Genomic DNA, 13,784 nt, shown 5'->3' on the forward strand with positions numbered 1-13,784 from the left:
GACGTATGGAGTCTTTCAATTGAATTGTGAACTTTTTAAAAAGAGTAGAAAGTTGTAGTATCTTAAGTTGGTTTCCCTGAAGCAGACGCTGCGACAGTTTTATATGTAGATGTATTGGTGAGTGATCTTGGAAGATACCCTTGTGTGAAAGGCAGGAAGGCAGAATTGGACCAGAGAAGCTGACCCGCAATGCAGCTGTGACCGAGGCCTCAGCTGGACTTGTTCGGGGAGCTGTGGGATTGGGATGATTCTTCAGAGTTGTGCCAAATTGAGGCAAAGGGGCATGTCTGTATCCCCACACCAACTAATCATTGGCTCCAGGCTGTCCTCTGGGAGGGGTGTGACCTTGAGTGAGGCAATTTCCTGCAGCCAAGGGCAACGCCTGGGGAGGGACACAGCTGTGAGCCAGCAGCAATCTGAGTCCTGCAGTTGGAGGACGGCTGTGTTGGCCCTGAAGAGGACCTCTGGGAGCAACACTGCATTATCCACTACAGGTGGATTCTGCAAACTGTAGACAGTTGAGGAACTTTGAAGTGGACTCCAGAGAAGCTACTAAAATAAGGCGTCCAAGAGTCCTTTGTGCGATCTGAAAGATGAAATGGTAATTACTAGAACCAATATGGGTTCAAAGAAATTTCGGACATATAACTGTACTTCAGTAAGGCATTTGGCCAGGATCCTCATAAAATCTTTTTTTTTTTTCTTTTTAAAAATCTTTATAGATACAAAGACCATTAGATAACTGACCATATAGCTGTGCCCAAAGGGTGGTGGTGAATTGATTTTGTGAGAATGCCTTAGAGCTTAATATTGTCTCAATATTGTCATACCATCATATTCATCAATGTCGTGGATGAAGATATACAGGCAGTGCTCTCAATAGACCTAACTCATGGATCAAATCTAACAAGATGAAATATGATAGGATATCACACTTACTCCAGAAATCTCGTTGCACAAGTATGAGAAAGGAGAGACTTGGCTCTACAGCAAATGGGAAAAACACAAAGAGATTTTGGTCAGTAACTCAGTATGAGTCAACCGTGCAATGTAATTCATTCCTGAGATTGTGTGCTTAGGGAATATAAAGTAATTATCAAAAATGTTCTGGGTTTCATGTTGTGGATCAACAATATTTAGATATTTAACTAAACTGCCCTAGGAAGCATAAGGCAGTGATTCTCAAACTTTTTGGTCTCAGGAGCCCTTTACAATCTTAAAAATTATTGAGAACCCCAAAAAGCTTTGTTTATGTGGGTTATGCCTCTCAGTATTTACTGTATTAGAAATTAAAACTGAGAAATATTAAAAATGTTTATTAATAAATTTAAAAATCACAATGATAAGCCCATTACATATGAATATGACATAGTCTTAGGAAAAATAGCTGTATTTCCCCAAAATATCAGTGAGATGAGTGGCCTGGTTTCCATTTTTACAGATTTCTTGAATGTCTATCTTAATAGGAGACATTTAGAGTCTCATATATTCTTTTTTATTCACTCTGTTATGGTATGTTGTTTTAGTTTAAGTACAATCAGCATATGAAGAAAAACCAGCCTCACACAGATATGTAGTAGGAAAAGGGAACTATTTTTTTTAAAACTTGTATTTATTTAAGTGTGTTTTTCCAGGACCCATCAGCTCCAAATCAAGTAGTTGTTTCAATCTAGTTGTGGAGGGCGCAGCTCACAGTGGCCCATGTGGGGATCGAACCGGTAACCTTGTTGTTAAGAGCACCGCCCTCTAACCAACTGAGCTAACCGGCCACCCCAAAAGGGAATTATTTTAATAGTCCTTGCAGGTAATTGTGGATATTCTTTGATACTGTACTCAAACTTGACCAGAGGTACTTAAATGTTAGTTGCAATGTGGAATCCAAAACCATTATCAGTGAACTTTTCAGACTCTGTTACATTAAAATCCATGAGTCTGTCTTGTTTTGAATGGGTCTTCAACCCATGTGTGTTTTTGTAACTCATTCATCAGTCAGTTGGAAAATATTGGTTCACTACATTGTGCATAAATATTGACACAATGATGATACGATGAAAAAAACCCCACATTCGTTAATAGCACCACCAATCTCATTAGAAAAGTCTTTAAATACTAGGGAGCTGTCAAGCTTCCAGTGGAAGATACAAGTTTCTAAAATACAAGTTTCTAATTTTTGCTTGAAAGCTCAAATTTGATCATTGGCAATAAATAACTGTTCGTTGTTTTCTTTGAAATAAGAAGCTCACTTAATTCATTTCTCAGAAAATTTCTGCCAAATTCCCAAGTCTGAGTAGCATAGTTTGTCTGTCAGTCATTCTTTCGAGTGAAAACAGTGTCCCATGGAAAAAGCTGCTGGTTCAGCATGCCAGTCAGTCTCTGCGTATCTGGAAATGCAGCAGAAATGCTTTATGCATTCATCCCATTTTGTCACACAGAATACTAAAAAGCCATATACTCAAGGTTACCGTGGAATAAAAATAATTTTTTCTGCTTTATCAAGGACGTTCTTAGGTGAGACTGGCCTGTTTGTTTTTAATACTCGTGCAAGGCGGTGAACAATACAGTGACAGTTTGGTGCCACACTGTGTTGATTTATGCTCAAGTGTCAGCAGTTTACCCACCATGGCGTTGCAGCATCAGTGCAAATGTTAGCACAACGAAAAAGGCTAATGTCTTAATTTTATTATGAAAATAGTTTTGATCTCATAGACCTTCCAGCCCCCAAAAAGGCCTTGGAAACCACGGCTGGTGCAAGGGATATGGAACCAATAAGTCTAATGGGCGACAGTTCCTCTTATGGATCTATGTTTTCTCTTTCTTGGATCTTGAAAATTAGGTTAAGGAACTCTGCCCGTAAAGGCGACGAGTGTATTTACATAAACAAATGGATGAAACAGAGCCAAAGCCTATAACAAATGCACTCTGCATCTGTGTATCTACTTTCCCCCTAAGGTTATAATAGACAGTTGTAGATCCTTATAAAACAGCCACGTTACAATTAAATGATCTTAACACAACCTATTTATCATTAGGTGGTATTTTTTTTTTTACAGATTAAGACTTAAAACAAACGAAAATCTAAATTGAGATGAAATAATTTACTGTCTAAAAGGGGATTCAGAACAGTTCAAATGAAATACATATCATTTGGGGATAGTCTTATTAAAAATGAGAATAAAGAAAAACCAGAAACTGAATACAGGTCGTCTGCAAGGAGATGTCAGTTGTGGTTATGGATACGTCTTGGATGACTTGAAAACATTTTTATTTTTTGCTTATCTTTGTTTTCTGACTTCCAACAATGAACAGATACTGTTTTTGTAACAAGAACAATAAGAAAAAGGTTCATTTAAATTTTAAATAAAGAACTTACATGTAGCAAACTATAATTGTACCAGAAATCCAGAGCCAGACAGCAGTTACTATAATTGAGAAATAATTTCATTTGGACCTTCTTGGGTTAAATGAATTTTAATGTTGCAGCATTTATAACACATTTTAATTAAAAAACTAAGAATTTGAGCATTATAGAATAGTTAGAAGAATTTCATATTATAGCCTACGGTGAAGATAAAACCCTGGGACAAGGAGCCACGTTTCATAATTTCCCCTCGTCGAGTAATCTTTAGGAGTCGGATCATTGCCTGACTCACAGCGGCTTCTGACAGAATCTGGCCTGTTAAAACCTGATTTTTAACCTGTGTGCTTTTCTCACCTGCCGTAGTTGCCTGCAGGTGGTCAAGTTTATGTAAGACGCTCCTGAGTAGAGAAGTACATTTAGAGCAGCCGCAGACTTTTTCAGAAATATCTGCAGTGCAAGGTGAGCAGAGCAGGGTCCAAGCTGCATGACCTTGATCCCGTCACTCAACACCCCCCCCGTCCCCCCCCCTTGTCTGGTTACCCTTTAATGAAAGCAGGAAGTTGAACTAGATTATATTTAAGGTTTCTTTCCAAGTTTTCGTCCTTTTCCATTGTCAAATGAGATCCTTGCTTGAATTTGCATTTTTTTCCTCACCATCCTAGCCATGATGTTAACAAGTTTAATGTCCGGGAAAAATAATTATTTTTGCGTGTATCAGATTAATTTTAATATCATAGTGCAGAAATGTGCTGCAATCTAATGGCATGTCTTTCTGCTTTTGAAGTGCAATGATAACCTTTTACTGTTAAGCCCAATAAGAATAGAATGTCAAAGCTGGAAATTGGATTGTATGATTGAACAACTATTGCTTATTGTGTTACCTTTTATATCACATTAACCTTCTTGGTTGCTAAATTAATAAATGGTTGCAAAACACCTAGCTCCTATGGTAATGAACTTGATAGTACATGCTAATTGTGCATTTCCGCCTCCCCTGAGAAATCTGATTATCTCATTGTCCTCCCCAAATCCTGTTCAAAGTGCTATGGAATAGACATTCTTTCTACTTTACAGAGATGACACTGAGAATTAGAAACAGTGTCAAGGTTACATGAGTAACTAGAACTTGAGCAAGAGTTCCCAGTTTGCCTGATTTCCAGAAGAGTAAACATGACTCTACGTTCTTTCAGTCTTATCTTTCTGTTTATTTTGAAGTTCCTATAATACTAAAAGGCACATGCTTCTAACTTTATAAAAGTATATCTTTTATTGCTGTAAAATATATGGCAGTCTGTTAAATAGATACAAAAATTCTTTACAAGTGTCCTATTTTAAATGACCAGTAGTACAGGATCCATAGGCCCTTAAGGAACTCACTTTTCCTCATTGTCCTAATTTTGAATTCCATTGCCCACATCCCTTTGACTCTACGCTTCCACTTTCCTAACCTTCCCACCAGCTTCATAGCTTGCCCCAGGTATGAGCGAGAAGAGGGGGTGAGGTGCCATTTGTGTAAATCCTTCCTGCATTTCTCCCTCCTCTGCATGGTGCTGCTAGGACCAGCCAGAGGTGTCTTCGCTTCCCCTTCCCGTCTGCTCGCTTTTCTCCCCACTCAGGAGCGTCTTGCACGCAGCACCCTGGAGCCTGAACCTGTGGTGCCACGTGCAGGGTAGCCTGTTGCTCTGAAATGTAGGTGAACTTCTTTCAGATCTATGTTTGCAGAAAAACTCACCTTTACCCTCTACATTTAAACGTGTTTTCCTTATTGAAATTAAGTGAGGAAGAAAAGCTGGTTGGCCTGGAAATAAATCCGTTTGCAATTACAAGTTGCATTAGAGTCCTTACCAAGTATCAAACACTGCGAGCTGGCTTTCGGGGCAGTTGAGTATGTGCCACGTTCGAGGTGGGGAGGGAGAGCTGGGAGAATAGAAAGGAGAAGATGGAGATTTGGGGCATCCCAACATGAAATTCCGTTTTTAAATCATCACTAAATGATCACTTAAGATGTACCTCAAATGCAATGCTATGGTAGGACAGAACTCACCCACTTCCGTGAAAATGTTTTCCAAGTCCATGAACAGCCAATATTCAAATGAAATTTTGGGAAACAATCCATCTACAAACTGAAGATTTTAATGAAAATCAAAGAAGTGGCGCTATGGCTCAGAGCTGGGGCTGTAGAGGCACAGGCTGAAATGGAAAGCCCAGCTCTTGTTCTAACTGGATGTGTGAACCTGGACAAATTATTCAAGCTCTGTAAATTTCACTTTTGCATCCATAAAATGATGATAAAGGTACTATTACCTATAACAATAGAATTGTTACAAGGATTTAGTTACATAATAAATATAAATGCATATAGTATGAACATTTAAGCAATAAATATTAACTGGGGACAAATACGTAGTCACGTAATCAAATGAGTCCTGGACAGCTAGGGATCTAAACCCAAGCTTTATTTTGGAGCATAACTGTCGGTTCTGTGTTTTATATCTTTTGAAATACATTCTAATTCAGCAGCGCTCTTTTCTAAAGGTATTTAGTGAGAAAGGTAATCATTGTGTGCGTCAAAGATTTGTCTTTTTTTTTCCGTTTTCTCTGCCAAGTTTTATTTATTTTTCATATTTTTTATTAGCTGAAGGTGTACAAAACAACATAATGATTAGACGTTTGCACCCCTCACAAAGTTCAAAGATTTTTCATGTGTTGTCATCTTCTTCTCCCTGGAAGACATGATAAAATCAATGTCAGCCCTGATGTGAACGTCACACATCCTGTTTGGGTGCTAACACGTTGTCCTTAGCCTTTTTCAAGCAATGCCAGTTACATGTGCCATTTGCTTATCACTTTCCTTTTTTTTTGGCCATTTATCCTTTAAAAAAGAACATTAGTAAACCAGAAATAGCCATTTTGTAAAACCTGCATAGCTAGACAGATTTGTGATACTTATTAGGGTAATAATCCATCTGTTACAGAACTGGATCAATTTGTAAATTAAATTGATTACTCGAGCAGGAAAAAAATAAGGTCTTGACTTTTCCCACAGTAAGCGTTTCCTCAAATAGTCGTCATCCTAAAAAGATTTGGAAAGACTCAATTCTCCACTATTCTTCCTCTCTTCACTCAACTCAGAAAGAAGGCTCAATATCTATTAAAAAGAACAATGAGAGTGGAGTTTAAGCTTTTGGATTCTTTCGGGTCTGATTGCTCCTGGAAGTTTCATATTTTTGATAGGGTTTAATGTTAAAACCTTTCAGTGCCTACCAGAACATTTCTGATACTCATCGATTAGTTTAGTAAATGTATAACTCTATTTGAATTATCTTCTGCAATGAGTTCACTTTACTGTTATTTTCATCTTGTCTGATCAAAAAAATCTCCTGATGATTCTTCTAACAATGTGTGATTGGAATAATAACTTCACATGTTGAAGAGTTTTGTGCTGCAGCTGAGAGGCATGTAAATACAAGCTGCTTATTTGCAAGAAGCTTCCAGATTTCCAATATGATTGCTATGGAAACCACATAATGAAAACCTTATAACCATCTGTGTGGTTTGATGGATTTACTGCATAGCTGAGCTGTTTTTGTTTACTGTTATTAAAATGTTGAATGGAATATATTAACCCACAAACATTGACTATTTGAGGTATTAATTAGTGTTGTATAATGACATTGTGCCTCAACACCAAAATAAAATATGTTTAATAATAAACCTAAATAAAACAACATGTGTGTATTTCTAATATATTGTGAAGGTGATTATTGCCTAGAATTTGAGTCACTTGCCCTTATATATTTTTTGAGTGGTGTGGACAGGTTTGTTCTGTTAAATGAATATAATAGGATATATTTTCATGATTTTTGACTCCATTTGTTCACTCAGTATTTTTTAAAATAATTTTTCAATTATAGTTGACATATAATAATATACTAGTTTCAGGTGTACAATATAGTGATTAGACATTCATATAATTTATGAAATGCGCCTTGATAAATCCAATACCCATCTGACACCATATGAAGTTATTACAATATTATTGACTTATTCCCTATGCTATATATTTGCTAAATATATTCCCTATGCTGTACTTTACATCTCTGTGACTGTTTTGTGACTACCAATTTGCACTGCTTAATCCCTTCCCCCTTTTCACCCACCTCCTCAACCCCATCTGGCGACCATCAAAATGTTCTCTGTATCTCTGAGTTTGTTTCTGTTTTGTTTGTTTATTTTGTTTTCTAGATTCCACATATAAGTGAAATCATATGGTATTTGTCTTTCTCTGTCTAATTTATTTCATTTAGCACAATACCCTCTAGGTCCATCCATGTTGTTGCAAATGGCAAGATTTCATTCTTTTTTATGGCTGAGTAATATTCCATTGTATATATGTACCACTTCTTTACCCATTCATCTACTGATGGATGCTTAGGTTGCTTCTGTAGCTTGGCTGTTATAAAGAATGCTGCAATGAACATAAAGATTCAAAAATCTTTTCAAATTAGTGTTTTGGGTTTCTTCAGCTAAATACCCAGAAGTGGAATTACTGGGTCCTTCTTTGTCTCTTGTTATAAAGTCTGTTTTGTCTGCTGTAAGTATTGCTACCTAAGCCTTTTTTTTTATTTATTTCCATTTTCATGAAATATCTTTTCCATCCCTCTACTTTCAGTCTGTATGTGTCTTTTGATCTGAAATGAGTCTCTTGTTGGCAGCACATGTAAAGGTCTTGTTTTCTCATTCATTTAGCCACCCTGTCTTTTCATTGGAGCATTTAATCCATTTACATTTAAAGTAATTGTTGATAGATATGTAATTATTGCCATTTTATTCATAATTTTGATTATTTCTTCTCTCTTTTTGTTTTTTTAATTTTTTTTATTGGGGAATATTGGGGAACACTGTGTTTTTTCAGGACACATCAGTTCCAAGTCAAGTCACTGTCTTAAACCTAGTTGTGGAGGGTGCAGCTCACTGGCCCATGTGGGGATCAAACTGGCCACCGTGTTGTTCAGAACTCGTGCTCTAAACCAACTGAGCCATCTGGCCGCCCCTCTTCTCGTCTTAAAGCAGTCCCTTTAACATTCCTTGTAATACTGGTTTGGTGGTGATGAACTCCTTTAGCTTCTTCTTGTCTGGGGAGCTCTTTATCTGGCCTTTGATTCTAAATGATGGCTTTGCTGTGTAATCTCGGTTGTAGGTCCTAGCTTTTCATCACTTTGAGTATTTTGTGCCATTCCCTTCTGGCCTGCAAAGTTTCTGTTGAGAAATCAGCTGATAGTCTTATGGGTGTTCCCTAGTAAGTAACTAACTGTTTTTCTCTTGCTGCTTTTAAGATTCTGTCTTTGTCTTTAACCTTTAGCATTTTAATTATGATGTGTCTTGGTGTCACTCAGTGAACATCTTGATTGTATCATATTCAAGATTCAGCCCAAGTTGTTTTCCCTAAGATTAAACACACACACACTCACACACACATACACACACACACACACACACACACACACACATACACACTCACACCATACTTGATTTGTTATCTTTTATATGGAAACTGTTTGTATTGTTAGTTCAAATAAGATGAGTTGTTTGAATATTGTTAAGAAAAAATTGATGTATGAAACGCAGAAAGATTTGGATTAAAAATATCAGTACTAGGTTTGAAATGGAGAAAGGAAGTGTTGTTGATGAGCATCTCATCCTCTAAAATACTGCTTCTTCAGCATCTTACATGGATTTCAATTTGGATACGTCACAGTAAATATTGATTCTTAAGTAAAAATTTTTAATAGTCTGGTAATTTAAGAATAGACTGTGCACATTATAGGTACTTACATTTTAATAAAATAAGAATACATTCCTAGTAATAAATTTCTCTGAATTCATTGTTAACGTTGCCAAAAGCAGTTTTTCTATTTAATTACTGTAATTAGTTTATGTGATAGCTTGACGCTGACTTTGAGTAGAGTCTAAATCTCATAGTCTCTTAAGAGCAAAGTAGGGCTTGATGTGGTTATGGCTTTTGACTCGAGGACAAGCGCCCTTAACTATTTTTTAACTTACTCTTTACTGTTGAATGTGTGACCAAATCGTAAGAGAGGGCGTGCTGGAGGAAGAGCAAGTAAGTGTGAAAAGTAAGGAACGCTTTCTCCTTCACCTTTAAAAAAATTAATCATCTGTAAAATGAGTAGGTTAGACTAAATACTGCAGATGTCCCTGATACCTTTAAATTTATATGAAAACACACTATTCACCCATTTATGATAACTAGTCCTTGAGATTTGGTATAAGTGAGATAACTGTTGTTGAAAAGAGACAGGATTTAGTATCAGACTTTTTATTAGGTCTTCTATGTAATAATTACTACTTGAACTATATGAAATTGCCAATGTTAGGTTCAACTTAATATTATAAAGTGCCAAATATTTCCAGCTGTTCCTTATATTGGAGCTTTCATTATTTTGTTTGAATTGAGTTACAAAAATTCAAAATAGTTATATTTGTCTTATAAGTACAGTAACTCTCCAGCTTTGTTTAAATGCTGGTTTTTATTAATCACCACTTTCAAGTTTGCCTGAGACTTCTAAATTTACATCTGTAGTCCTGACCTCTCTACCAAACTTTCCAGTTGCTCATGGGCATTTCCTCTGAGGAGCCCCACCAGTATGTTAAATCTCTCATGTCAGAAACACAACCCCTTATGTTTCCTCAGCAAAATAGCTTAGCTTGGCTATTCTCGTTTTAGTAATGATGTTCCTATTTCTCAGTTAAATAAGCTCTAAACCTCAGTCATCTTCGTTGCTCTTTTTTTCCCCCTTAGCCTTTCACATCCAGTCCGGCACAAAGTTTATCAGTTCTAGTTCCTTTAGTTTTCATAACCATCTCCTTTCCATTTCCTCTGCCCCTGCAGCTCGGGACCGCCTTCCCCTTTAGCCAGACTCCCAGGTCCTTGCCCCCACGCCCCTCCTCCAGGATCTGACCCAATGGGATCGGATGACCATTCCTCAACCATAGTTTCTATCCTGCCCTTTCTCTGCTCAAAAGTCTTCTGGGGCTTGTGTTGCTTACCAAATAAAAGTCTAAAGTCCATAGCAGATGTTCATGGCCATTCCTCAACCATAGTTTCTATCCTGCCCTTTCTCTGCTCAAAAGTCTTCTGGGGCTTGTGTTGCTTACCAAATAAAAGTCTAAAGTCCATAGCAGATGTTCGTGGCCCGTCAACAACTGGTGCAAACCACCAGCATTGCCTCCCACCCTGCTCGTCCCCTCTGAGGACCACATTTTTTAGCCAAAATGAACATGATGGTGCCTTGTTCTTTTCTTCATGCTTCTCCCTCTGGAAGTTTTCTCCTGCCCATCTCTTCTTATTCAGATTCTCTCCATCCCTCAGAGCCTTCATGGTATCCCCCCGTTGGGTGGTTTCTTCTCTGCAGTCCTCGGGTCCCCACATGTCAGGTTTCTGCCCCTCCTCCCATTTTCCTTTAGACCCTGTCTCTGCCCCCTCTGGGCTGTCAGCTTCCTGAAGGCAGAAGCCCCCTAATGTTCTTGCCTCCCTGGTAGACTCTCTCTCCCTTACAGGTACTTAATAGTCAATGAAGATTTATCGGTTGGATTATTTAACTGTCATATTTGCTATATTTACATATTCTGTGGGTTTTTTTTTTTTTTTTTTTTTTTTTTTTTTTTTTTTTTTTTTACAGTTTTGGGTTTTCTTGAAATTATGATTCTTTTTGAACCAGTTTTTCTGTGGCATGTCATTTTGTTCATATGTCCTGCCGTAAATAGTTTTAAATTGTATATAAATCCTTAGGTGAGGAAAGTGGTAGTGTAATACATGTTTCTTTGATGTAAAAGAATTAAATGGTCTACTGACTCTGTTTAAAACTCTTCTCATTTAATTTTAGCATATTTCTTCCTATTACTTGGGGAAGGAATGTAGCAGGAGCGTGTGGAAATAACATAGTTAAGGTACTGAATATATGCAGGATAAAGAACATGGACTTTATAATCACAGACCTAAATTTGAATGACAAACATTGGAAATTTCTTCACCTTTTTGAGTCTCAATTTACTAGTTTGTAAAATGGGGATTTAAAGATTGTTTACTTATGAAACCTTAACATCTGCTGCAGTGCAGGACACCTAGTAGGTCCTCAGTGTAATTTGGGGGGATTATCTGAAAGGGTAAGGATCCTGTTAGTGTCCTCCTGTGAAGATCAAGTGAGAAAACTTATGAAGCCTCTAATACTAACAAGTGACTTACAGGTATTTTTATATCACACATTTGTCTTTGCGGAGCTGATATTTTAGGGCTCATGATTTTATTCTCTGTTGTGCGCCTGCCACAGTATCATGTAGGCAAGGCATCATTTTACTGGATCTCAGGGCTTTTCTGGATTTAAGGTTGTCCCAGATGAGTTTTGGTAAGTATTTAAAACAACGTATGTACATATCTTAAGTTTATTAAGCCAACTGATAAGGTTGCTATTTGGAAATTGCTAGAGGTTTATTTGTTTAGCTTTAGATCGTGGACAAAGGAATGTGAATGTTGGTGGTTTCCTTCTTTGCAAAGGATGCTTTCTGGGTTATACACTTTGAGTTTTGCTCTTAGGGTGGCGTGAGGGCCGTATTGTGATTCCCAAGGAAACCCTTCAGTGTGTTGTTTTTGTTGTTTCTTTACAGAAGAGGAAGAGGACACTGCCCCTGTCAAAGTGGAGGAACAAAGGAAGATGAGTCAGGACATTGCTCATCACACCACAGGTAATGGGTTGTGTCGCTTCCTGGGAAAGTGGCGCTCGCTTTTGTTCACTTCCTTTTAGTCACTTTCTCACCGCCCTAAAGATGTTTGTGCAGCTCCCTGAAGTTGGCTCCTTCAGTCTAGATATCTTATGGCTGATAAGCTGCTTAGTCCAATTTAGGATGCATGAAAACCACTTGAGGAGGATTTATAAAGTAAGCCAATTTATACAAGGTATTCCTTCCTGAATTACTTTGTAATGACTCAATTAGCTTTCATTTCTGCACAAAGGAGATTTAGTTGCATAAATTAGCTTATCATCATTGAGGAAGTGTCACTGCTAAAGGACAGTTTATAGATACAACATGCAGTTGCTGTCAAACCTATAAGAATGTAATATAGACATCTGTGTATACTTTATGCTTGAGCAGAACAGACTTCTGCCATTCAGAGACTAACAGGGGACAACCAGTTGCCCAGGGGACTGGCAATGTAGACATCTCTGAAAAGGTCAACTTGACACAGCCTCTGACAATCGACCCACAGCTCTGTCTTCTTTGATAAAAATCAGATAAACTTAAGACCGCTAATTGATCTGCAGCCTGTTTAAATGTTGGCCATGCATATCTTCATTGCATATGATTAACACAGAAAGCAAATGAATTGGGTAAGAAATGCCAGGGTCCAGTGACAGCAGCTTCAACATTGGAAAAGGACACTGGTGGCTAGAACGCTAGGCAGGATATTCCCATTATCCATTTCCACTTGGCTCGTGGCCCCAGGTACTAATTAGGCCTGAGACTAGAAAAATAACTATACACGCTGATGTACAAAAGCACATGATATGGGCAACTTTTCTTGCTGGTTGTTATTTGGAAATAGCCGGAGATAAACCATATCTGTAGTGCAAGCATGAGGTTAGTTTTGATAAACTAGCAATGATTTTACACAGAAAGAAGAGAAGGACTGCCTTCTTATCAGGACTTTACACCTCTTCACAGCCGCGTGTCAGCTGGGGCAAGGTCTGCCATATCATCCCACGTCCTGCAAAGAGCTCTAGTTGAGGGTCACCTTCCCCTCCCTGATATGTCCGTACATCACTCTTCCAAGCTGTCAGAGGCAGGGTGGACAAGAAGTGTGTGTTCAGGAAGTAGCTTTCCAGAGTCCTTCCTACTGTGACATGTGGAAAGGAAACAGAGGCCTGATTTCCGGACCTGAACAGGAAAGCAGGAGCAGGTTGCTGCAAAAGGTTTTGGTTTGCTTTTTTCAGAAAGGAAGTGAGGACGAAGTCATTAGATGTTCGCTCTCAGGCCCTGTAAAATGCAGCTATAAAACACTAAGGCTGAGTGAAACCTTGAGGACGATGTTTGGTAGTAATTTAAGTATCTATGTTTTATTACGTGTCATAAAGCTTCTGCCAAGAGCATGTAGTTTCCTTTTTTAAAATTTCAATGCAGGTGTAGAAGATAGACACGTATACATATTCTTTCCACAAATATAGTAAGTATTTTGGCTTAAAGCAATTCTATTTTTCAAAAACCCTTTTATAGCAACTATCTCCTAAGTTTTTGCCTTTGAGGGAAGGGGGAAAAAAAATCAGTTTTTCCTCAGAGGAATGCAGTAACTAGACCTAGCTTTTCATGCAATAGCTATAAATTAGCACTGCAATAATTCTTATCTTTAGTGACA

General features: G+C 37.8%; 1 protein-coding gene across 1 annotated transcript in view; it reads left to right on the forward strand.

Moving 5' to 3' along the window:
* Positions 1–13,784, forward strand: part of SKAP2 (src kinase associated phosphoprotein 2) — a 164,335-nt gene that overhangs the window by 130,969 nt on the left and 19,582 nt on the right. Inside the window, exon 10 of the mRNA XM_019726141.3 lies at positions 12,041–12,118. Within this exon, the coding sequence (XP_019581700.1) occupies positions 12,041–12,118 (78 nt within the window). The remainder of the gene's footprint in view (positions 1–12,040; positions 12,119–13,784) is intronic.

Source organism: Rhinolophus sinicus, chromosome 4 (genome assembly GCF_057876585.1).
Source record: "Rhinolophus sinicus isolate RSI-liver-muscle chromosome 4, RSI-T2T, whole genome shotgun sequence".
Taxonomy (NCBI): Eukaryota; Metazoa; Chordata; class Mammalia; order Chiroptera; family Rhinolophidae; genus Rhinolophus; species Rhinolophus sinicus.